The 27151-nt window shown below is 41.8% G+C and overlaps 1 protein-coding gene across 5 annotated transcripts in view; it reads left to right on the top strand.

Annotated features, from left to right (window-relative positions):
• Nucleotides 1–27151, top strand: part of slit2 (slit homolog 2 (Drosophila)) — a 408776-nt gene that overhangs the window by 361371 nt on the left and 20254 nt on the right. For 3 of the 5 annotated variants that reach the window (XM_080189584.1, XM_080189579.1, XM_080189571.1), the window contains 4 exons: nt 13973–14066; nt 16835–16972; nt 20632–20872; nt 21509–21639. In XM_080189584.1, coding sequence (XP_080045710.1) covers nt 13973–14066; nt 16835–16972; nt 20632–20872; nt 21509–21639 — 604 coding nt within the window. Of the gene's footprint in view, nt 1–5948; nt 5976–13972; nt 14067–16834; nt 16973–20631; nt 20873–21508; nt 21640–27151 lie in introns of all 5 variants that reach the window. The other 2 variants (XM_080189570.1, XM_080189565.1) reach the window with 1 other exon arrangement.

The following is a 27151-nucleotide window of genomic DNA, read 5'->3' as shown; positions in this document are numbered from 1 at the left end:
AGATAGTTGTGCCACATGCATTAACCACAAACAAAAACAGAGGAACAAAGACTTCAGTGTCGGAACTCTACTTTATCTCTGTGTATTTTCTTTGGAATGCCATGATCCAGTTTCTTATAAGCACAAGAAACATATCACAGATTTATGGTGGATTGAAAAGGAATAGAGCTGAAGGCACGCATAATATGGAATGCTGCCTGCTTTGTTTCGTAGTTTGGCATTCCCAAATGTGTGCTTAGTGATGGAAATTTTCAGATTTGCCCTGATTTCAGGTGTTTGAAGTCAGGATTTCAGTTTTGACCTCTATACTGGAATTATCAAAATGTTTTACTTACAATGCACCAAGTAAAAAGTTTAGAAGTTTTAAAAGTTATATTTTATTAGTGTCAAAAGTAGGCTTACATTAACGCTGCAATGAAGTTACTGTGAAAATCCCCTAGTCGCCACACTCCAGTGCCTGTTCAGGTATGCTGAGGGAGAACTTAGCATGGCCAATGCACCTAACTAGCACGTCTTTCGGACTGTGGGAGGAAACTTGAGCGCTCAGAGGAAACCCACGCGGACACGGGGAGAATGTGCAGACTCCACACAGACAGTGACCCAAGCCAGGAATTGAACCCAGCTCTCTGGCACTGTGAGACAGCAGTGCTAACCACTGTGCAGTATAACAGCAAATTGGAACTGAGTAATGTGGAGATACATTGTGAAAACAACTTTTTTTTACAATAGCAGTTATGTTACTTCCAGATTTATCTTAAGTATTCATTTGTGCAGAAATATTGCAACTATTGTAAATTATGCTGAAAAGAGTCACATTGCCAAAGATTTCTGTCTTTCACTCATTAGGACAGATGCAAGAATGCCAAATCTCAAATGATCACAACTGTTTTTCCCAGAGGAGAAAAAGATGCTAATGGGTTGATAAGTCAACTCTGGGTGATGTGTTGCCATGAAGAAAACAATTGCAATCTATAGACTCCCTCAGCTTCTGAGTAATTTAAGAAAGGCATGAGGTGTGACCATATTCTTTTTGTTTGCAGAGGAAAGTCCCTGTCTATGATTTTCTTTAGCATGCATAAATGAGCCATATTACAAATGAGTTTTGTAAATTGGTTGTTTGTGTAACTATCAGCATACTGAGGGTAATTCAGCAAACGCTGTTCAAACATTGAACCATATCTAGCAGTAGATGTTTTCTTTTAGATTTTATAAGCATGGGCTTATGGTCTATATGCTGCCTTTACAAAAACAACTGAAGGAACATGCTGTTTGAAGCATTTTCCTTCAATTGTTCATAAGAGGCAGAATGCAGACTGTACTCAACTAGCCCACATTAGCAAAACCCGAAACAAACCATCATTAGATATGATTCCACAATTGGGCAGCATTTGTTGAGCAATCCTGAGTGTGTCAACAGCCACAGTAGCATCTAATTTAAGATAGTCAATCAAATGTAGTTAATTTATGTTTGATAGAAGTGACACACATTCATGTACAGGGGCCTGGTCTCTTCACTCAAAAGGAATATTTTCAAGCCTTGTGCCTTCTTTGAATTGCCCGGGAGGTTGGAAAGCCTGTCATTCTCCATTGCTTTCTCCATGGCAATGCCTCAGCCAATCAAAGTCAAAGTCTAAATTGTTGTGATCATTTGAAATTTGGCATCCTTACCTTTGTCTTAATGAGTGGAAGACAAAAATCTTTGACAGCATGTCTCTCTTCAACAGTTATTCAATTTTGTATTACCAAGTAAGTTATTATAATTCTTCCATGCAAATACATTCAATTATGATAAAACTCAAAGTTTTCATATTAATGCTATATTAAAAGGCAGAATCGACCAGTGGATCCTCCTGAGATTGCAGTTATCCGTGACACCCTTCACACTGGTCCCAGGCTGTGAGAGCAAAAATCCAGGGCACTCTTGGGACATTTCTGCCACAGGACCAGAAAAATCAGAAATAGGTCATGATGTAAAGTTACAGGATCCTCAATTTCGTCTGAGTCTTGTATAGGGCAAAACCTGTTGCAACTCCAAAGAAAAGCACTTAACTTAGAGAGAGCGTAGTCAGGAAGGAAAATTCCAGGGCCCTCTGTTTCAGTGTCTTTGACTTGAGTGAACTTGGGCTCTAGGCCAAGCAAGGGGTGACATACCACCCTACAGACAAATGTCTAGAGGCCTTTCTGGATCATGGCCAGGGCCCTCAAAAATTGAGCAATGTTTAACATTTACACAATAAGGTACTGAGGACATTTTCCTGGATGAATTGGGATTCCCCCTCCCACATGAGGCACCCAAAATGTGCACTAGTACCTAAACTATGTAAAGGAGATAATCTTCCCCAACTGCACACTTTGGAGCAGTTGATGTCAAAGGTCACCAGGAGGCGTATCCCATAAATTAGCTTCCATCTAATATGGCAAGATCACTTTGAATAAAATAGAAGAAAAAATGGCTACTCAGTATCCCATTTTCCACTTGCAGTCTCCCACACTATGCAAGAAACTCATATTATCAGACAACTGATAGCCCTTTATTGATGCGCCTTGATATTCTATCCCTGGCACTTTCAGGATGTCATGTGTAACCGTACAACAGAAAATGAAGTGGCTTAGCTGACTTCAAGTAGTCCAGTGAGGACACTTCAGTTATAGCATCTGAGGAACACAGGTATGCACCTAAAGGTGCATGTTGAAATGTTGATATAACTTTATTTTCAGTTGAGAAGGATCATGTGCATGTGATGCAGTGAAGTGTGTCAGAATATTTACGTTATTCTGTAGCTGTCAACAAGGGAAATACTTTTGCTAAACAACTCTTTGTGAAGGTCAGACCCTTTAAGGAGGCCACATTTCAAAATGTGATATACACAGCTTGTCGTTTGTTGTTGAGTTATATCAGCCATCTTCCTATTAAATGGTTGAACAGGCTCAAAGGGCTGAATGGTGTATTTCAACCGCTACTTATGTTTTTATGTTCCTCCACTTGGTGGGGCTAATGTAAAATGGACAATATTGATTCAGCTGACTGTAAAACATCTTGCCCAATTTTAAATTCAAATTTCAGTTACGCTGTCGGTCAAAGTCAGAATTTATTATTTAATGTCACTAAATGTTCTAATCCAATCTGATGCTACAAGTTCCATTACCTAACCATCTAACATTATATTATCTGTAACCCCCATGACTTGCCTGGGCTTGCAAAATCTCACTAACCGTCCCGGCTGGAGACAATACACGTCTCTTTAACCTGTGCTTAACCCTCTCTCCACTCACATTGTATGTACCTTTAAGACTTGATTACCTGCAAAGACTCGCATCCCAACCATTATTTTGTAAATTGAGTTTGTGTCTTTATATGCCCTGTTTGTGAACAGAACTTCCACTCACCTGATGAAAGACTAGCACTCTGAAAGCTAGTGGCTTGTGCTACCAAATAAATCTGTTGGACTTTAATCTGGTGTTGTGAGACTTCTTACTGTGCTTAGCCCAGTCCAACGCCGGCATCTCCATACCATAGCTAATATCTAAGGCTGATTTGCGCTGTTAGCAGCCTCAGCATCATATCTGACACTGTGCTAAACATCTGACCTCATATCCTTCCCCAAACAAATGTAGCCTACTTACATCTCTTATAATATTGTCCATTTCCTCAGTGCTTCATCTTAGCCTGCTGCTAACTTTTGTTAACTTCGGACATGACTAGTTCAGTGCTCTCCTGGCTGACTTCCACCGACCTTCCCACCCCACCCCCACAGCTACCATAAACCTGAACTCACCCAACACTCAGCTGTTTGTATTTTAGCTCACGCCAAATCCTGTTCACCCATCACTCTGTACTTGCTGACTTATATTAGCTCCTTGTCTGACAGCATTTCAACTTAAAAGTTCTTATCCTTGTGTCAAATCCCTCTATGGCCTTACCATTCACTGCCTCAGTATCCTTTCTTGTGATCTCTGCATTTTTCAACCCCAACACCTTGAACATCCTCGATTTTAATCACTCCACCATTGGTAGAAGTGCTTTTTTTCTGCAGATGTTCTAAGATGTGCAATTCCCTGCTTAACCCTCTCAAACACTGCCACTCTCTTCTCCTTTGGATTGCTCCTTAAAACCTAGCTGTTTGGCTAAGCTTTTGGTTACCTGTCTAAATATCTTTCTATGTAAGGCTTGTGATAAATATTGTCTGCTGCAACTCTCATGAAACACTTTAAGAGATTTTTTTATTACGTCAAAGCAGGTTTGTTGTTCAACCCAAAGGAGTTGCAGCTATGTTAATTGTTGATCTCTTAATAAAAATGTTGCTGTGCAGTGGGACTTCCACATTGCTGTGTAAAGGGGGAGAGTAACAAACTAATACTGATTATTGTTCGACATCCATTAACATGCGGTTCAAGAACATTGCCAGTAGTGTCAGTGTTACTGAGTCAATGGGGAGTAGCTTGAACCTGTTCTGTATGTTTCGTCAACTAATTTTTGCAACACAAGGGATTTTGTCAACAGATGAAGAAATGGCAACTAATTGTAGAATTTCTCGACATCTGGTGAACATACGAAACTAGAGAGAACCAAATGACCAATGCCTGCCACTAATTAAGCCAGTTAATTTTGTTTACTGGCCTGTGCCATAATTGGCTAGCACTGCTTAAACACAATTGCTAAGAACTCTGAATGACTTGGTTTATTAAAGGCGAGCTTTTGGAGTTTGTCAACACTATTTCTACAACTTTTGATTTGATTTATTATTGTCACATGGATTGGGATACAGTGAAAAGTATTGTTTCTTGTTCGTTGTACAGACAAAACATACCATACGCAGAGAAGGAAAGGAGAGGGTGCAGAATGTAATGTTGTAGTTACAGGTAAGGTGAAGAGAAAGATCAGCTTAATATATGATAGGACCATTCAAAAGTCTGATGACAGCAATGAAGAAGCTTGGTCAAGTGAGGAATGATTAGACTGCTTCCTACAGTTGTGCCTCATAAACCAGTCATTAAAATGAGGAAAGTTGGCTCTTCTAATAGCTTAGTGGGAAGATGCACACTCTAGTGTGTTACTGACTAAATACTGGTCAGAAAAGTCTTAATTTGGATTCATGGTCTGTGCTAGTTATCCACATTCATCCAAATGACAGTTGTGCTTTTGCAGTTCACCTCAATTCCACCAAACAAGGAAGAGGAAAAATCAGCTAATGCTCCTGATTCTAGATTCAGAGAAACCTTGCTGAAAAGCTCAGGCATGCAGATATTAGTGATGAGGTGGAGATGCTGGTGTTGGACTGGGGTACGCACAGTAGGAAGTCTCACAACACCAGGTTAAGGTCCAACCGATTTATTTGGAGTCATGAGCTTTCAGAGCACTGCTCCTTCATCAGGTGAGTGAGGGTCAGTGAGACTCACTTGATGAAGGAGCAATGCTCCGAAAGCTCATGATCCAAAATAAACTTGTTGGACTTTAACCTGGTGTTGTGAGACTTCTTACAGTGGATATTAGGGGAATAACAGGATCAGGCTCAAATGTGATGGCCTCCACGGTCAGATATCTACTGATACTCATTGCTCAGACACTTGGCTGGAGTACTGTAGGGTAATCAGTTCCACGGAACCATATCCAAGCAACAATCAGTGCTATGAGGAAAAAAAAGGGGAGAAAATTGGGGGCGAGAAATGGATTTAAAATGATGAAAAGCAAAACAGTTAATGAATTACACCATGACAATTCCTCATAAGGGATAGAGCCACTGACCCTGACACAAGGTGCAACTCTGATTTTAAAAAAAAGTGTTTTAAAAAAAGGCAGGCAAGTCAAACAGGACAGTAGAAATATAGAGGGATGAATGAAAGCCTTCGATAGTTACTGAGCTGCTATTTTTTTCTGCTGCATTATATTGTATTTAAAAAAGAATAAACTCAGAAAATCTCTTGTTTCTTCTATCTCTTGTCACTGCAAGCTGCTAATCTGAATGAGGTGGAAAAAGGTCAGTCGCAGTCTGTTTCTCCCCTTTTCTCTTTCCCACGAGCTGTTAGACTTGGATCATTTTTTTCTTCTTCCTGTCACCTGCTTGTTCCTTGGAAATGAGGTGCATGATTTCCAACTCCCTCCCCCACCCTCTCACCTCCCGACACTACTGTCATTTCCCCCTCTTATTTTGAAATCATCATGGTGAGGTAGGTAATATCAAGCCAAGCAGCTCTTCTTTAGCAAGTCTTCAGTTTTGAAAGGTGACTGGATCTCATCCTTTTGATGTGCCAAAAATCATCTACTGTTTAAAAATTGCATTCCTATTACCTTGCACAGAAGCGTAATTGTGCTTTATCATAGTTGAACTGTCCCCAATTCAACTAGCTCTTTCCTATATGCTGTCCACATGATTCAATTATGATCTATCTGCTGCATTGACATGTGGTATTAGCCAGTTTTGTCCCATTTGCCATACTTATTGGGAGTGCTGCTGCTTAATGGAGCCTGTTTGTGCCCAATCCTATGACGCTTACTGATCGTTTGATACAGATTATCACACCTCACCTCTGGCAAAACAAACTGTAACCAAGTGTGATAAATAATGCAATTATGGGACGTTCACCAGGAACTAGACAGGAGTAGAATGTATAACACATTAGCCGTCCGGACTAAAATAAAAGAACAAACAAGATGAATGACATAATTACAGAATCAGCAGCAGAAATGATGTAAAATGGCAATAAACAGCACACAATGTGTCTTGAGGGTAAGCAGCTAAAATATACATGATATCCCTAATGTTCATTATTAGAGAGCTGAATCCTAATCCATCAATAAGCATCTTTGCAGTTTATGTGACACCATGCTATTGTAGTGCCCATAATCTGTGCATTAATCTAGGCGAGAGCAGAATTGGGTTTAATCCTTTGCATATATCCTAAAAAATAAACAGAGCAAGTAGCTGAAAGAACAATTTGTCCTCTCACACAGGTAGAGTGGGATCATGGGCTTCTATTTATGCCCACATTTGCTCAGAACATGCTGACCCTACCCTCAAATTACTCAGTTGTTCCATTTGCAGTTAAACCTTAATACATCTGGTCAGAGCAGCGCTCCTTATGTTCTGCACATGGCCTGTCTTTAATATGATGTACTAAAATAGGGATGCACAGAGGTCAGATTCTGTTTCAAAGGCAGTTTTCACTAACTGCATACGGATTAATTTTAAAGTATGATGTACCCTAAATGCCAAGACCAGGAAGTATTTAAATAAATTGTTTTTTTCAGTATATGGTTCCAATTATATTCAATATTTAATGAACTGTAATTTTACATTGCATGATGCCGTTTGAACACTACAATAATCTGCACCTGATGGATTGTTGTCACCTGCATGACTCTTGCTGTTATTTTCCTTAGCTGCATGCAACAATGTTTCCCCACATGCAGAAAATTTGAGCTGGAGATAAACATTCGGCATCATTTCTTCTGATTGCACTATCTTCTCCAACTCCTTTTGACTGATCAATTCATAATTTTTTGAGTAATGTTTTTCTGCCAGTTAAGAGTATAAGGGTTATCAGTGCTTGGAAATGAAGCCCAGAGTGAGCATCAGAGCTTCCTCAACCCTTCTGCAAAAGCTGCCTTAACCCCAATCTTAGAAGAAGATCCTCTGCTACACCAGAGTGAATCTCACTACTTTGCACCTGGATCATCTATTGAGTGAGACTGCTGGATTGTGGGCAGTTTAGGAGATGGATGAGAATTCTCCAACTCTTTCCACTTGGGATCCTTCTAGTCATCAGACAGAGAGAGAGAGAGGTGGAGGAACTCAAAACTTGATTTTTTGCATGATGTGGGTGGTCTGGTTTCATCAACTTAAATAAAAACTGCACGTAGAATAATCGGCCACAAAAACTATTGTTCGGAATAAAAGGACATCATCATTGATTGTGGAATAGAGAATTTGCTTGTAATGTCACTACCTGCATAAAACCTTCTGCATTGGTAACAGCAAGTGAAATGATCACAGTGGATTGGGTTAAAATTAGTGTAATTTGACGGTGACTAGCGCCTAAAGGGAAACGTTTTGGGGTGATTTTACTTCAAATGGTGTGTACAAAATGGATTTCCTGTTTGTGCACGTGCTGACTTTCTTCCTCAAATTCTCACCAAGAGAAATTTCACTCTCTTACTCTCCACCTTTAAAGCAGATCTGATGACAGAGCTTAATAATGTGCAGAATACAAGTGAAGCACATTTTTAACTTTAGATCATTTTCTCGTTATATTTAATCATAGAAAAAAGACAATTTTAAATTATGTAGAAGCAGCATATTAGATGTATCTTACTGGTTATATGAAAAATACATCAATTTGTGTCATTCATGAACCATCAGCATTGGTAGGTATGGATTTGAAATTCTTCAAATGCCGGTGTTTCATTTGTGAGTTATTTCCCACACCTCACTGGTAAGATTAAGAGTGTAACAGATGTTGGGACAATGTGAATTGCATGAAGGAAGAAATATGCATTCCAGGAGCCTGATAGTGCCTCTCGCAGGAATAAGATCTCTTTGAAATCTGGAAGAAAGATCAGGACCCAAACAATCTGTAGTCCAGTGGTCTCAGAAAGTACACCAGGAGCATGCCCCATTGGATTATATGAGGTTGGGGGAGGTCATCTACTTTGAATATTCAGGCAGCTGCTTTCATCACTGGAAGCAGGTCTAAAGCTCCTGCGTTGTTCAAAGGACTGCAAATTGTGATGTTGGAATCTAGGATCTGGCTAGGAGGGATGGAAGTGTCTTCTTCCTCTTCAATATTTCCTGATTTTGCTACAGTGCTCCCTGAGGAAGGTAGCAATTGCTCTGAAAGCAATTATTGAATGCATCAATTTGATGCTGGCCTGCACACCCCAGATGAGCCCACTTCCTCCATAGAGGTGGCTGGTGTCCAATGGGTATCGTTGCACTTTACTGGACCCCATTTGAGGGCTGAGGTCAGAGGAATACCTGATATAGATAACCTCTTGCTTTTGTACATTTATACCACTGACTTTGTAAGGGACAGGTTTTGGCATCACCTTTACAAGACTCATTGTAACTGCAGTTTATGCCAGGACCTGGTGTTTTCCTGTCTTCTGACACATCCTTGCAGAATTATGGTGACAGCACACAGGAATGAGAATTGATATTTGGTCTCTAGCTCTTTCCTGTGCTCATAAAGATGGTGATCAGTCCTGATGAATACTAATTTTTCCCCACTATCTAAATACAGAATTTGTTTCAAATCCACTCCGGTTTAGATTCACTGGATGCAGAGTGAAGATCCTTCTAATTTAGCTAAAAATATCTTAACACGCACATTACAAATTCAGCTCGCACTGCACGAATACGCAGCTTCCAATCCCACAGAAGCATACCTATGTCTTCTCTAAGTGAGACCTACCTGATGAAGGAGCAGTGCTCCGAAAGCTCATGATACCAAATAAACCTGTTGGACTTTAACCTGTTGTGGTGAGACTTCTTACTAAGTGAGGCTGACATGTCGTGCAATGAGTGCTAAATTATCACAAGTTTTGAGTATAAACTATTGCCAAGTAAAGGTTATATTCACAAATACATCTAGCTTCAGAATCTTAGAATGGTTGCAAAGTGACTCATTCTATCAGTCTGGCTTGGGCAGGGTAACTATTCCCAAAGGTGATTGGTAATGTTCTCACTCACTGCATGCCCAACTTGCAAAATTGAATATTTTTTTAATACAATGCTCTAGCTATAGAGCAGAATTCTCCCACTCTCGCCCGCATTGGATTTGGTGGCAGGTGAGAGTGGTGAATCCAGTGGGAGCCAAAAAGTCAGAAACCATCAGCATAAAAACAGTTTGTAATTCTTCCAGTGGTGGATTGGTTCAGTTGTTGCCTGGTCACATGATTACCATGTGCATTAATTTGCATCTCATGAATGCTTATCGAAATGGCTGATAGGCAAAACCTTACCAGAACTTCCAATCTAACATCATACCAGCGGGGAATATGTCAGCATCAAACCCATTTGAAAAAAGAGTGATGTGCACAAGGCAGGTCTCAGTTCATTTGAGACTTCAAAGTGAGTGCAGCATGGTCTATCTGCCATAGCACTGCACCATTCCAGTTACACTGAATGCCATTCTTCTGGGGCAGGCCACTTTGTGCCTTCCAGTTCCATGGCTCGCTGGTCTTTCTGGACAGCATTCTACTGTAGGATTCATGGACCCTTCACTCCAAGAATCTGAAGTTTGACCAGGGATACAGTGTGAGATGAGAGCCGTGGTTGCTGACAAAGACATGGGGGCAATGTGGCAAGAGCACTCAGTCTGAAAAAAAAATCGCAAGTCTGAATTGCGCTGTGGATGGGCTTAGCGTGCCTGAAACGATCAGAGCTCTGAGCTGCGCACGTGCAGTTAGAAAAGAAATTGAAAATCATGCCGCTGTCACATTGCCCCAGGCCACAAAAAGTGATCCCTATAAACATCATTCCCACCCCATAACATAACTTTCCCACTTATCCACTCCCCCCCCGCCACTACCCTGACCTATTGCGATCCTCTGCCCCCTTTTTCCCCCATCGATCACCTGCCCCCTTCCCCGCCCCCCCCCCCACCGGAGATCCATCTGGCCTCCCCCCAAGTATATTTCACATACAGCTGAGTACTTTGTCAGTTTCACTAATTTAGTGCATGTGCATTATTACACTGTGGAATCCCTTCTCTCTGCTGCCGGTACTTGCAAAATCCACCCAGGTACATACCCAGGCCTTTATTGAAGTTGTGTAATGAAACATATATGTGTATGTACAAATAACCATTGCTCGATTCAACAACCTTTGTAATTGTGTTTAGCAACAGTCAACTTGCAGTAAATTCTAAGAGCTGCATTTCCAAGTTTAGAAGATAATTTGGGAAATGGTTATAAGATAATTTCTACTTCTTCTGAACTTGCTGGTGTTGGGGAAATAAAATGGCATTCATGACAAATGAAATATAATCTAAGTAGCATTTATAACAGGAGTGATCAGAATTAGAAAAGTGATTCCCCACTAGAGAATGATCGGGCCTCCCCCCGCGCCCCCCCCAACAAAATAATCAGGCATCCCCCATACCACCACCACCACCCCCCCCCCCCCCCCCCCCCCCCCCCCCCACCGCCTCCCCTCCCAGAGAATGATTGGGCCTCCCCCCCCCCCGCCACCAGATAACGATTTGGCCTCCTTCACCCCCATCCATTCGAGAGTGATCTGATCTGCCTTCCCCCATTAGACAATGATCTGACCCACCTCCTCCTCTGTCCCCACCACCAGATGACAATCTGGCCTCCCTCTGTTCCCCCTCCCACCAGAAAGCGATGTGTCTTCCATCCCCCCCACCAGAAAATGATCGGGCCTCCCTTCTCCCACCACCACCCCCCCACCTCGCCCCAGAGAATGGTCTGCCCCCTGCCCTCGCCCCCCACCTCCATTGATCTGAGTCAGAGAGCTGTTGAAAGTGCTGAATTTACCTCTTCAGGAGCTGGAGTGCCCGGAACAGATCTTTGCCGAGCACATTGGTTTTGCACCAAATCTGGAAGCACGAACACGATGGGAAAGGGGGAAATGCTGATAAAGTTGAGCGGGCAGTTCATTAATTCATGCAAATACATTTAAATCGCCGTTGTGCCCATTTTGGGCACGAATTGGATCGCGACCATTCCCAAGGCTTCAGTAAAGTAGCCATCTGTGCGGGCATAGATCGCGTTAATGGCCTCACGCCCGACCTTATCATGTTTTCACACCTGAAAACAGGTGCGACGCAATGGTAAAATCGGGCTCCTAGTCTCAAAAATTGAGTATTCTGTCCATAGTATGTGATTGAATTTTTCTCTAAATATCAGACTTTGCACATGTGAAGGGCTGGTTGGGAACTTCTCAGTCTGTTATGTTGTACCAGCAAGTTTTTAGTTCATAGAAGTTACTAGAGAAGAGAAGTGCTTAATAATGGCATAAATGAAACAATCGCTCTTAACATTGCTTTAATTGTGATCTTCATAGAGCATCTCAACATGACTTGACTGAATAGAACGTGGATTTAACATGCAACATTGAATAAAGTGCTGTTAGATAAAGTTGGAAGCATTTAGTAAGTCAGTTCAGTAGCATAAGCACATAGCTGGTGTCAAGGGGAGAGCTAAATGCCTGTGTGTGTGTGTGTGTGTGTGTGTGTGTGTGTGTTGAATTAATTGAATCAATAGTGTGACGGACAGGAGAGTAATTGTTCAAATTGCACTGATTTCCTCTTACCAGCTGTCCATAAGCAGAAAGTGTTTTGAATCAATATTTTTAAGAGAATAAGCGGTGGCGTGTGTTCTCAATTTCTTGTTTTTTTGGGATCCAATTGTATTAACAATACACAGCAAACTTGAGTTAGGATTAACTCCGAAGGTTGGTTTGTTTTACACATTCAGGTAAAAGGAGTGTCTGTCCCTTCCCAATCTGCACATTCGCATAGTAAAATGGGGTAGAGAAAATAATTTTACAGTATAAAGATTGCAGAAAAATGAAAATTAGTTCACGTGAGTTCCAGGGTCTGAAGATAGAGTCCAGAGCGTTTCCTTGTGTTGGGGTTCCATTCCAATGAGTTTCTGGTTGGTTAAACAGCATGAAAATCCTTGAAATAAATGATGCTCCTTCCCGGTGGGCTTTTCTATGTTTTAACAACTTGCCAAACATTGATCGGAGCCTTTTAAAAATCAAACAGGGTGTAGGAAGTTGAGACTGTTTACCCAGTCTAGCTGCTGGAGTTCTGTCCAGTTGATATTAAAGCAGCAGCGTTACTTTAAAGGTCAAAGATGTAATATTGAACTGTCTAACGGTAAGGGTCATGTGACTTTTTTCCCCACAATGTCTTCAAAAGTGATGGTTATCCAGCATCTGGAATTGGCTTTGTTTTCAGGACTGATAATGTCTCAGTCATTAGTTGTTGAAAGGGGTGCTATCTGCATTGAGGGTTTGGCATTTGGGGAGACTCAGCAGACTCACTGACTCCACTAACAAAGTAAAAAGTCTGACAACACCAGGTTTTAGTCTACTAAAACCTGGTGTTGTCAGACTTTTTACTGTGTTTACGCCAGTCCAACGCCGGCATACCCACATCATGTCCACTAACAAAGTCAGCTTATCAAATGCAAATGACACTTCCGCAGCTCCCTTTGAAATTGGTCTGAATAGCCCCAGGTGGGATGTGAGTCTTTTGGTGTAACAATGTGTGACATTCCAGAAACTGAGAAAATAATTGTTTTTGTCCTCGAAACTTCTGAGGACAGCTCCCAGGCAAAAGGGCAACCCTGTGATCAGGTGACTTGTAACAGCCATCTTAATTTTCTTTGTTCAACAGAAAAAGATCAGTTTTCAAAAGAAATAGCAATGAGGATAACATTTTTAAATATATAGTGGTGGGTTTCTTTCCATATCCTAAAAACCCAACAGTAGCTCATAAATATATCTATTTGCAATGAAAATCAGGAAGATGGTTTAACACTTAAAAAAACAGAAACTTGTATGATGAAATATTGTGTTTACCAACTAGTCAGATTTAAAGATGCAAAGAAATTGGTGTGTAGTAGTTAGTGTACATACTTACCAGCTGAAATGTATTTTTTGCCACAGTCCCATCATTCAAGAGTATGGGCATTTTCTGGTTGTGATGCAATCTATCCTTTCCACAGTTGAATAATACACTGCTTTCAGGAAACACCTAGGGAAGATCAACAAAGAAAAACATTCACTATTTAGCTCTGTGTAATGAAACCATTCATCATGTTAGCTCCGTCAGCAGCTTTTAAGAATGATGGAGAATGCCTCAGCATTATTTTCTCTTAAGATTTAGAACTCATAGTTTCCAAGCAATAATTCAGATCCCTCTTCTATTATTTCATCGTTTAGTTCACGTCTCATTGCTGCAACTGGGGATAAACCTGTAGCCCTTTCTTATTCTGTCATAGGTGAGCTATGCGAAGAGAAACTGGACTTCTGTGCCCCGGAGCTGAATGCCTGTCAACACGACTCCAAATGTATCATGACTGTCAAGGGATTCAAGTATGTGAAGTGATCATTTGCTGGAAGATTAATCTGTCATTTTTTGGTCACCGTGTAATTCTTCTGTTAACTCATGCATAAATGAAGAATCTAGCAATTGTACAGTTACATACCTGATTCTGAGAGAGAGAGATACCTTGGGGTGGAAATTGGCCAGACCTGTTTTCATTAACAAGTGTGAGAGTTGCTATATAATCCTGAGTGGAGTTGATTAGTTGCTCTAGTTCTGCTCATTCCAAAATGGTTTTGGGAAGGGAATCTAAGGCAGGCATCAGGTGCTTTTTTTTTACACACGTGAAAGGCTTTTGGGCATTCCTAAAATAATCACCCTGATGAGTTTAACAGTGGTTCTCGGAGTGAATCTTTTAACTTCATGGAAGTCTCCTGGGATTTTCTTGCTGCAGCTTGTGTTATTGGCTGTGTGCACCCGCCCACTCGCTTCTGCCTCTCCACCGCCCCCCCCATTTCCCCCAATCCTCACCTTACAGGGGCAACCAAGAGTGGGGTCTGTGTTCCCATGAATCATGCCTGCACATAAAGGCATTGCTCTTTGCTGAGCCTCATGCGTGCCATGTGCAAGAAGTCTCCTGTTCACATCATTCCCCTTTCTCCGCTGCCCTTTAAATCCTAGAGAGAGAGACTTGTCAGGGAAGATTATCAAGGTTTTCCTTCAGTTGTCCAGTTGAGCTGACCTTCTGCCCAATCACCTTCCTCCCAGCTAGAAGATTTGCCGTTGGACATCAAAGTTTGGAACTGCCTGTGGCATAGGATGGTGCGAGTTACCTTCCAAATAGTGTCCCAACATCTGCAACCCTTCTTCTGCATCCCACCATACCCCATATCACCATCCACCACCCCCTGTCTTCACCCTTCATCCTTAAACCTCCCCTAATATCCGAGAATCTATCTCTGTCACCTTCCAAATGCCTTCCCTTTTCAATGACTGCCCATGCCCACCCTAACTGTAACCGCAACAATATATACTACATTGTCTGTTTTCCTTCTACCTTATGTAGTCTATGAACAGTATGTTTCATCTGTATAGAAACAACATTTTTCACCATACGCCAATATATGTGACAATAATAAATTAAATCAGCATTGACAGCACTGAACCCTCTCTCTGGACAAATCTACTCTTCGCCCACCCCCTTTAAGCAGCCTGCACGATGGTTGGGACACCAAGTTCCCGTCACTGGCAGAAGAGTCAATTTTGTCCATTATTATAAGTTATAGTTATCTGCTCAGGAAATGTCTGTTCATGAATATTATATATTCACTATGGCTCGAAGGAAAAATAGTTGGGGGGGAGATTTGGAATTTGCTCATGTAGCCTCACTCTAAATAGCATTACACAGGCCACATTGATTCCCCAGGAGGGCAGAATAACCATTGATCACTACCTTGGCAGCCCTCATGGTTTTCTTCAATTATCTCAATGAGAAAATCCATGAAGGCCGCAAAGTTAGTGGCACACAGTGCTGTCTGTACCAGGGGAGGTGATATAGGTCTACATAGTTTCCCTTGAAACAAGGCTACCCAAACAATTCTCTCCTGAGGGCATCTTTACTTGTGAGAGGGCTAATTATAAAAAAAAAGCAAGAAGGAATCTTCGTGGGTAGTTGGCAACTGTACCTTAACAAACAGGGAGGTCTCACATTTCAGTCCCTAAGCTGTATAGAATTGTCTGACCTATCCAGAAGCAGCAATGATGAGTTATCATCCCTGGGGATATAAGAGTAAAATAATCCGATACTGACTGCTGTGTGCTGACCGCGACAGGAAAATACCCATAAATGTTGGTAAAGACAGACTTGGGTTCGGCTGTGATGCCCTCTGTAAGTGAATTAGTCTGTTGTCGCTGAATAGGTTTAGACATGTGGGCAGCTGCTAACTGTGCAATATGATATTCAGTGTTTTCAAGAGAGATGGGAATAATATTGTACTAAAAATTATACTTTTATCAATGTGTTTCAAAATGGAAGCCTATGTGAAAAGTAAGAGTTTGCTGAAGTTTTACTTGAACTTTTGATCAGGGTTGGTGTCTCTCTAGGAAACCCCAGTGCTACTTTTGCTATGCTTATAAAATGTGCTATGATTAAATAGGTTTCATATCTTCTCCACTGTCTTCATAATTATAGAAAACAACCATTGTAATTTGGAAATTATCCAGCTCTAAGCAGGTGCTGCTGTAGCACTTCCTTTCTGCCTACAGGTACATAATATTTCTTGCACGCCTACGCATGAAATCCTTTTGTGCCAGTGTACATACTGTGTACTCTGCCAGCAGCATTGTGTGTGCTCCTAAAGCTGTCTGGGCCGATCTGAATATTGAGCAGACACTGTTAGCCTTCCAGTGAAGGAAACTTACATTTCAGCAAGCATCTACCGATTTTATGATGATACTGCATTCACAGAGTATATAACACGTGTTAATGAGATCCCAGCACCTAAAACACAAGATCTCAACAGAACCTGAATCCTTTTAAAAATTTAATTGTCAATAATATTTTCCCTCAAACTGATAGCTTGAGGAGAGACTCCTTTTACTCACTGGCGCTGAAGTGTAAGTAATAACAAATGGCATTGACAGTATCAAGTGCAGTGAGTCACATTTTATGTAACCTACAGACACATAGAAAGCAACCAAAATCTATCTGATACCATGCAAGAAGAATCAATTCAGGGACATATCTTTTGCAAATTTTTGAAGTACTTCACCGATGAGTATTTTATCTGACTCTTGGAGATTACTCTCTGTTTTACAGATGTGAGTGCACACCTGGGTATGTTGGTGAACACTGTGACATTGACTATGATGACTGCCAGGAGAATAAGTGTAAAAACAGTGCGCAGTGTATTGACGCAGTGAATGGGTATACATGCATCTGCCCAGAAGGATACAGGTAGGTCTGTATGAAGGAGACACTGGGAGAATAAGGGATTTTGGCGAAGTACAGCACTCGAGGGAACACACTAATCTGTGACTTTCTGTTGATGTAATTTCTCGTGAACTGGTTCCACTTGTGACAACAAACAATCTCAGCCTTTCCGTATACTTGCAGAATGGAGGTAAAGTCAGTGGCTGACTTGCTTGTATCAGCTGTAAAAGTGCGCAAAGGACTGTGTGACGGCAGAGGAAGCAAGATTGTTATCTGTTAAAACTGAATAGTCACCACCTGCAAATGGTTATTATTGGTCCATCCTCCAGTATTTAACCATCCTCCATAGGAGATATAATGTATATCTGAGTGCAAGTCACAAGACTTGCCAGATGTTATGCCAGAATGTTCAGCAGAACTATAATATTACCAGTTGAATCCCTGTGTTTTGTACATGGTAAATGGGAGAATACAGTCACTGTCTTAACTTATCCTTGTCATCTTGGCATTGCCTCTCCTCTCCAGGCAATTCCTTACCTGTTCTTTCACTTGGTCATTGTAACGTCAGAAGTCAACTGATGTGAACCCAAAGCAGACCAATAAGCTTAGGTTCTGCTGATCTTACATTGATGTTGCAGCCCTTAGAGTTTAGGATGGCACGATCTTAGCCCCCACCAGTTGAAGAGTTGGCGGGGAACACATCTCTGCCAACTCCAGCAGCCCTGGTATCATCTGATACTCTAACGAGCATTGGTTGGCATAAGGTGGGACCTCCATCCCGCACTTGGGAGGAAATCCCACCTTGGAGAGCTGCCAGCTAATCAGATTGGCTAGCAGTTTTTCACTTCCTCCAGGCACAGCACTGCAGTGGCTGGAAGAAGCACTGAAGGGGTACAAAGTCCCAGGACCTGGAGGACTGGTAAGTGACAGTGGTCCCATGGTAGGGAAGGTAGGGAATGCTTGGGAGGTGGTGAGGGGGTGGAGGGAGCAACTGGGGTTTTGGGGGATACATCAAAGGTGGGGGCAGGACGTCTGGAAGTCACTGGATCTTAAGGGGAGGGCATCCCCAGTCGGAAAGGGCCTTTTGATGGAGCGCTCCACCTCCGAGCCACTTCCTACCCATGATCAAACTTTGCTTTTTTTCGGCCTCCCCCACCAACTGTGATTATTTTAGCTTCATTTCATTCCTTCTCCATTCCATTCTCCAAACATTTATAGTTTCCCCATTCCTTTGCTGTGATCACTTTCAAACCCATCAGCTGAGGCAGGTAGACAAGTCAATCATTGACATGGCAGAAGTGATCTTGCCTGTGCATAATTAAATAATTAATCAATTGTGCACAGAATCTGATGTAGGATTCTGACCCATGGGAAAGACATCACCAGAGTTGCCTGTCACTGCACATAGTCTCAAAATGGGAGAACTCCTTCCCCCCCCCCCCCCCCCCCCCGTCTCTGCCTCTGCCTCTGCCTCTGCCTCAGGGGATGAAATTTGTCTTTTATATTAATGTAAATGATATACATTCTCATTTTCAGTCCATCTTTTATATAATCCTTAACAACAACTTTTGTGCAATTCCACAGGGAGTTTGCCTGGGCATGTCCCAATTGTAATCCCCATTGAAAATTTCCAGAAATGTGATAAATTTGTACCTGTAGACATGTCAGGTGACCTGTGGCAGCCATCTTACTTTAGTGTCTGTTTTAACAGTTGAAAGTACTTTTTAAAAAAGTTCCATCTGTCAGTCCAGCAGGTGGAATTGAAATTTAATATTTGACACCTCTAATACTGTAACCAACACAATGATAGGTTTCTTTGAGGTTTTAAAAAGGAGTGAGGACAGTATTAATTGTGCTTAACCACTCTCAGTAAAATATTACAAATGCTTCTAAATTTCAAGCACACAGTCCCTCAAAGTTCACACACCAATATGTTGTCAAGTAAGGATGGATTAAAAAGGCTTTTTGAATCTGATACAAGTTAGAGTTAAACAGGCCTTGTAGATCAATGACGTGGATCGGTAATCCCTTAGAATTCGACATCTAGGCAGTTTAAAGATGTTCCAGAAATGGCAGCTGCTGGGTTGATGCTTTAAAAATCTCTACCTGTGGCACATGGTTAATCAAACTGCAGAACTTGCAAGATGGCTGGAGAGAGAGGGTGTCCGTTTGGGATCTTCTGTTCTCTGACTCCTCTGTGCTTTTTCTTTATTCCTTCATGGGATATAGGCATCACTGGCAACATTAACATTTGTTTCCCTTCTCTGATTGCCTATGTACTGAGTGGCTTCCTTGACCATTTCAGTAGACAGTCAATCACATTGCTATGGGTCTGGAGTCACATGTAGGCCAGACCAGGCAGGGACTTCCTGTCTAAACCAGATAGGTTTTTGCAATAATCAACAATGATTTCACAGGTGCCATTAGTTTTTCAATTCCGGATTTATATATTGAATTCAAATTATATCAGCTGCCGTGATGGCATTTGGACCTAAAATTCTAGAGAATTCACCTGGGCCTCTGCATTACTAGTGCAGTGACATTACCACTATGCCAACATCCCCTTGCCCTGAGTTTTGTCTTCCAGGCTTGAGAAGTTGTTATCTGAAGTCTGGTTTGATCATGTGACATCTATTGTCCACAAACTGATACAAATTTAGAAGGCATTGCTACACAGTGGAGAATGCATGGTGGCTATTCACACCCGCTTATGATAAAACTGGTTTCTCTGTACTGTATTTGTTAAGTATAAAGTTTGGAGACAGTAAGTCTGGGAATCCATGGATGTTGAGTTTTGGTAAATACACAGCCAGCAGGAGGTGTAAAGTTCACAGACAGTTTTGTCTCCACCATGCCAGTCAAGGGAAGGAACCCCACCCATGCTCTTTTCATTTAGAGTTTTCTGGAGACTTGAGATAATTCTGAGTCTGTGCAGAAATGACAAAAAGTCACCTGACTCTCTGCAGCTGTCTTAGCAGCTGCTGCTTTAGGCTTTTGAAACTCAGTCGTTTTCAGCCTGAGAATAAATAACATCACTTTTCATTTAAGCACATAAAAGTGCTTGAACCTTAAGAAGAATATCCCATCAGCTGACTGAACTGGTGCCGCCTGCAAATCCAAATGTTCTTCTGCCATCCTTCATCAAGTCCTGTTGCGAACCTGGGTCCAAGAACTCAGAACATCCCTGTCCCCCCACCTTTGCTGATGTTTACGACTGGCAAAGGTCTCATTCCTATCATGAAAGCTACAAGTTCAGGGACATACCATGGATTTTTTCAGTTGTTTCTGGTGTACTGCACACAAATCCTGGCTTTCTGATCAAGTATTTTAATGACTGCTGTACCATATCATTTATTAACATGAGCATTCTTTGTCCACAGCTGCCATCTAAAGTGTGTACAGTTTTCTCCAATCTGTATTAACTGATTAAATTTCTCTAATCTATTCTGTACATTAGATCATACTTGCTAATGTAGTTCCAGTCTAATACATACATTTCAGTTCTTGGGCATTTTGTCCAATGCAAAGACCTCTAGTTTTCCCTATTTTCTAAATGTGAGGATGCCTTCATTGGTGAAGGTATAATCGGAGACAGTTTAATAGGCAGAGTATTTGTGCAGGCTTTATTAATGTCATTTTCCAAAAGCACTAAAATGGATTGTCTTACTAACTGTCTTTTTCAGTGGTCTGTTTTGTGAGCTGACCCCACCAATGGTTTTACCTCGTACCAGTCCCTGTGATCATTTTGAATGTCAGAATGGAGCCCAGTGCATAGAGATTGGAAATGAGCCTGTTTGCCAGTGTCTGGCTGGTTACGAGGGTGACAAGTGCGAAAAATTAGTTAGTGTGAACTTCGTGAACAGAGACTCCTACCTACAAATTCCCTCACCAAACATACAACTTCAGCCCAACATCTCTCTCCAGGTAAGGAAAATGGATAGGCTTCCAGTCACTTTCAATGCAGCCCACACTGAAGTGCAATAGTGCAGACTTCCTATGCTTGTGCCATATGCATACAGAGCGGCAGATTGGGACATCAGATAGTTAATTTTAGTATTCTACCTTTATCAAAGATTCTTACGTCAATTCAATCATCAAAAAGTCACTGTTCTTTGAGAAGTCCAATCAAAATACATTTTCAGACCTCTAGTCATTTTAAATTCTGATAAAACATGAGTACAACTTAAAATGAGTACAACTCCAGTCTCAACGACAAAATGATAATCAGGGATATTTGTCATTCTCATGGACGATAACAGCTTCCTTACTTCAATAGAAACGATGCCTTGGACATTTGGGAATTACCATTGAGAGATTTACTAAAGCATTTCCAGTAATTGTCAATAATAACCCAGTCAAGCTTTGTTCAGATGTAGAGATCTTGATTTCCTTAACTTTTGTTCGCAAGTAATGGCTGCAGTTAAACTGAATGCCAAACATTGCGTATAATGGGGGGCTGATCTGATGTCGTCCATTTTGTGCTACTGCCTGAGATAAATTTCTACTCCAACATCTCCACGAAGATCTGATTAGCTGACTTTTACACTTGATATTCCTCAGGTGGCTACTGATGAAGACAATGGGATTTTGCTGTACAAAGGAGACAGTGATCACATTGCTGTGGAGCTTTATCGTGGACGTGTACGTGTCAGCTATGACACAGGTACCTATCCAGCATCAGCTATCTACAGGTAAGTAATATGTGGATTCTGTTTCCCATTGTAAAAGTGTGACCCCATGCAAATAGTGACTGCAAATGAAGTTTATGTACGTGATGAGTAAAAGGGATGTGTTTAATAGAAAGTTGATTTTTCTTGTACAACCTTTGACATAATAAAGATGGGAGGCATTCATACTAGGAAGTTGGAATTTTAGCGCCATTGATTTTGGCACTACTCCTGTAGATGGCTTGATGGATTAAAAATGGCAATGGATAGGCTTCCAGTCACTTTCAATGCAGCCCACACTGAAGTGCAATAGTGCAGACTTCCTGTGCATGTGCCATATGCATACAGAGCAGCAGATTGGAACATCAGTCAGTGTCTAACTCTGATATAGCACCAGACCTTGCAAAGCCTGTTAGCAGCCTCTGTTAAACATGCAGTTGACTGCTTGTTCAGTCGCATGAGAGATTCGCCATCCTTGCTATTTGAAGACATCAGTGTGGGACTTGCAAGTGAGATGATTCTGACTTCCATTTTCAGCTGCAAAGCAATCTTCCCTCTAAGCTACACAAGTTGTCCACTGTAAGTTAATGCCTGTGTGCACTGATGCAAAAATATTTAAAGGATTCGCACAATGAAGGGAATGGACTGCGAAAAGGAAGATAAAACATGTCTGAAGATTGCTGCATTTGGTGGAAGTCAATGGAGTTTGAAGGCTAGCAGAAAATCTGCTCTCGTTCTTTAATTGGAAAGAAGATTGCCATTGTGGTCGTGTTGACCCCTCACTCAGTCTTGGGATTTCCATTGGTTCTCAAAATCTGGATTTACCTCATGGTGGCAAAATTGTTGCCCACTTCTCCGCTCTCCACCTCAGCTAAGAGCAGTGTTTGTGCTAGCTGCACTTCCCCAAGGAGCTGGTCACATCACCAAGATTCTCAGCTCACAGTGCATCACTGTATTAGAGAAGTCACCAACTCCCTGGAAAAAGAAGAGCTGGGGAGGGCTTCACTGCCTTCTCTCTATGCACCGTGAGGCTGGAGGAACGAGGTTCCAGATGACACAGGGAATACACAAGTGTGCCTCAATGGGCAGACATACTGGTGGCACATCTCAGAGGGGAGAGGTATTGGAACCACATCTCAGTGGGGAGATGTACCTGAACCATATCTCAGTGGGGAGATGTACTGGAACCACATCTCAGTGGGGAGATGTACTGGAACCACATCTCAGTGGGGAGATGTACTAAACTGCATCTCAATGGGGAGAGGTATTGGAACCGCATCTCAGTGGGAAGAGGTACTGAACTGCATCTCAGTGAGGAGAGGTTCTGGAACCACAAAGCATTCCACTCCCCGTATGAGTAGTTAGTGTGTGATTTTGCACAGAGCATCACCTTGGTGATTACCTGTTATTCTGACAACAGCTGTTGTCCTCTGCTGAAACAACAGCAAAAGCTCCAGCAGAGTGGGAGTGTGAATATTTTCATCCTGACAGAGGGCAGCAGGTTCGTGCTCCTGCCACTCCCATGGAGCAGTTCCTCAGCAATTCTACTGAACTGCTGGAAGGACACATTGCTAGAAAGCTTAGAGAGCCTGCATGCCTCTTTGAGCATTGTGATCTGCAGTTATGGCAACAGCAGTCTTGAATTTGCATGGCAGCAAGCATGGATCTTGTGATCTCTGTCTGAGCTGCTACTAAGACCTTTTGTGCCTTCTGCTGTGCTACAGTGGAAGCTGAGACACCAATAATCAGACACTGCATCGTGGCGGGGTCCACAAGTGCTATCACTTTCACAGACATCAAGTTCTGCATGAAGCTTTGTGCCAAGTTGGAGCCGGACTCCCCCATGTTTCTTGATGATGATGTCATGTAAAGGGTTAATAGATGGGATATGCCTATACATGAAATAGATGATGTACTACTGACACTAGTCAGTCAGTCACATATTAGACTTTGACAAGAGAGTTAGGTATTGTGGCTAAGTGGCCCACAGCCTGAACAGCTAGGCCAGAGACAGAATTGGACACTAAACTAAACAGCAGCCAAGCCTGATGGGAATTTGCACAGGCCAAGTTTAATACACACATGCACACACACACGTGTATGCATACACAAAAGTATGTCATAGGTGAGAAATGGCAAATCTGGACTTGTCCTGGAAGCTAAAAGCAAAAGTGCTCACCCCTGACCAAATAAGGACAGTATTTGTATATTCCCCAGTTTCAGCCAGATTTTCTGGCGCCTCAGATTCCTACCGTTACCTTACATGGAAAAGGGCTATGTGTACTCCACGCATCTGAGGATGGACATTGGGTGCTGCGACCTTGCCCAGTAACCTCATTGGCTGGAAGCCACAGAACCTTCCAGAAGGGTCTGAAGTGGGGTGAGGGTGATTAAAAAGAAAATACTGGGAGACCACTCTGAGCGGACTCAGTTTCAGAAGCAGAGACACACAAGGATCCAGCGGAGAACTGGCAAGGACCCAAGACCAACTTCTGCAAAATGAAAAACCCTGGGGGTGATTTTCCAGCCTCACCACACCTGGTGCAGATGACGCCGATCCAAGAAAATAGCTTGCAGGCCTAAACACCAATTTCATTCATGCCTGGCACCAAACTGTTTTCATTGTCCTGGTCACTATCTACTGGCGCAAACCGTAACATGCCTAGAAAGGTGGATTCTCCCAGCTCCCAGGACCATCTGACCCTTGGGAGTGGCACGAGTCCGGCAAGAATCACTACTGCTCTTCACTAGCAGAGACCAGCCGTGATGGCCACACAGGGCAGCTCAGAGCCCCCAGTTGCTTGGGGAACATAGCTGGGCAGTGTCTACCTGGCACACTGGCAAAGCCATTTGAAGTAGATATTTGAGAAGGTGCTTTAGACAGGAATCTACCAACATGTCTCACAATACCATCAGCACTCACTGGCCTGTTCTACCTGATCAGCAATGACCACCTCAGAAGTAATTAATTGGATGTGAAGGAATTTGGGGATTTGTTGAAGCAGTGGTAAGATGTCCTATAAATTACAGTTCTTCTTCCCAAGAGAAATAATAGCAGAAAAAAATGAAAGGAAAGGTGATCCTGACATATTTTTGAAAAGCATTTTAGTATTGGAGATGGTATTTTCTTTTACTTGTCTGGTGAAAATCTCATTACAACTTTATCCTTCCAAGTTTGTGAATGGAAAATGCGTTTTGAGATATGCAACCTTCAGATAAAGTACCAAAAGTTGAAGGTCTGTCACTAGTGAATCCATTTAAAAGTAGCCATGCAAGGAGCACATTGCACAACGAAAAAACATTCGTTTACGTGGGAAAGAAAAGGAAATGTGAAATGTATTCTAATCAACACTCCCCAAATTTCTAGAAGAAAATAATAACACCCTCAAAAGGATTTAATATAATGTTTCAGTAATTTTTTTGTATCGACCTGAATTTGACTGAGTTCAAACCGACTGCCAGGATAGCACAGAGGTGTTGCTAAAGGGATATTTGAAAGCCAGAGCCAGTCAAACCCCAGGTACACATAAAGCCATGATACTTGGAAGGAAATCTGCAGCACTGCCTGTAGCATGTCTATTGTGTGAGTGACTTATGTTTGAATCCAAAAAGCACATGCATTTGTGCATGAAGCAGATCTTTTGTCTACAATTACCACTGCACTTCTACCACTCCGTTCAAGCTGTCAAAGTCTCAGCATGCAAGCTGCTTCAATTTTTCTGAAAACAGAAATTCATTGATGCAGTTCCTGCAAATCAGTTGGTGAAAGCAATTCTACAATTGTGAATTGTAAACAAAAAGCGAATCTACAATTCGTGATATTAAATTTTGTTTGCAATGTGTTGAATAATTCAAAAAAGTAATTCAAAATTCTTGTATTCGTTTTGCAGTGACATTGAGTAGGTTTCCCAGTGCGTCCGTGCACGTGTGTGCATATGGTTTGTTATGTCCTGTAACTCTGTGGCACCAGTGGCCCCAAGGCTCATGAAAAGACTTTTGGTATTTGATGAAAGGAAGTCATTTCAGGCGGTTTACTTCCCCCTTGTTTTCTCCTCTTTCTTCCTCTCCTGAAAGATGGCTTAAAGGATTTGTTTCCATGGTCAGCAGCAATGCTCCACTGTCCTGCCCAAGTATTTTATCTCCATCCATGTGCTTAGTAAGCTTTCAACTATCAAAGGGGACTGGTGGCAGCATGGTTGAATCTGACTCCAGGTTCACTTGATTTTCACACAAACATTCTTCTCCAGCAAAAGGATCAATTGAAAGTCATGCTCAGACCAGTTGGAACTAATATTGCAATCAATAATGATAGACACCTCCTCCATGATTATCCTCAACACTGGTGCCCCGCAAACCTCAGCCCTTTACTATATTCCTTTTACACTTATGATTATGGCCAAGTTCCATTCCAACTCCAGTTTTAAATTTGCTGATTTGTAGTGGGTTGAATCTCAAACAATGATGAGACGGAATGCAGGAAACAGATAGAGAATCTGGTGAAATGGTGTGACGACAATAATCTCTCCCTCAATGTCAACAAAACAAAGGAGATAGTCACTGACTTCAGCAAGCATAGTGAGGACATGTCCAATCCTGCATCAATGAGGATGAAGTGAAAATGGTCGAGAATTTCAAGTTCCTAGGTGTCCAGATCACCAACAACCTATCCTGGTCCCTTCATGCTGATGCTATAGTTAAGAAAGCCCACCAATGTCTCTACTTTCTCAGGAAGCAAAGGAAATTCAGCATGTCTGCTATGATTCCAATCAATTTTTACAGATGCACTATAGAAAGCATACTTTCTGAATGTATCACAGCTTAGTATGGCTCCTGCTGTGACCAAGAGTGCAAGAAACTACAAAGGGTTGTGTACGTAGCCCAGTCTATCATGCAAAACAGCTTCCCATCCATTGACTCTATCTACACATCCCACTGCTTTGAAAAAGCAGCCAGCATAATCAAGGACCCCATGCATCCCCGACATATTCTCTTCCAACTTCTTCTGTCAGGAATACGATACAAAAGTCTGAGATCACTTACCAGCTGAATTAAGAACAGCTTCTTCCCTGCTGCCACCAGACTTTTGAATGGACTTACCAAATACTCTGCTAATCTTCTTCCAGACCCTAGCTATGATTCCAACACTATATTCTGCATCCTCTCCTTTCCTTCTCCTCTATGTACTCTATGGAACGTATGTTTTGTATATATAGCATACAAGAAACAATACTTTTCACTGTATCCCAATGCAAGCTACAGTAATAAATCAATTCAATTTTATTCAATTCAATTCAAAATTGCTCACAGAATAGTTAGAAACCTTCATTAGACCCAGGGAATGGGGAAAAAAACAGAGGATCACTCCCCAATTGCAAAACTGAAAAAGTATCAATATTTTAATACTGTTTTAAGAAGAAAAACTCATTTTGATAATTCATTGTGAAATTAATCTTCAACAATGTTCTTTCTAAAAGAATAGGCTGCGAGCAAAATGCTTGAAACTAGCTGATTCCCTGTGATTCATCCAAACTCATCC

This window comes from Carcharhinus amblyrhynchos, chromosome 1 (genome assembly GCF_965287045.1).
Source record: "Carcharhinus amblyrhynchos chromosome 1, sCarAmb.v2.hapA, whole genome shotgun sequence".
In the NCBI taxonomy this organism is placed as follows: Eukaryota; Metazoa; Chordata; class Chondrichthyes; order Carcharhiniformes; family Carcharhinidae; genus Carcharhinus; species Carcharhinus amblyrhynchos.
This window is presented reverse-complemented; position numbering and strand designations above follow the sequence as displayed.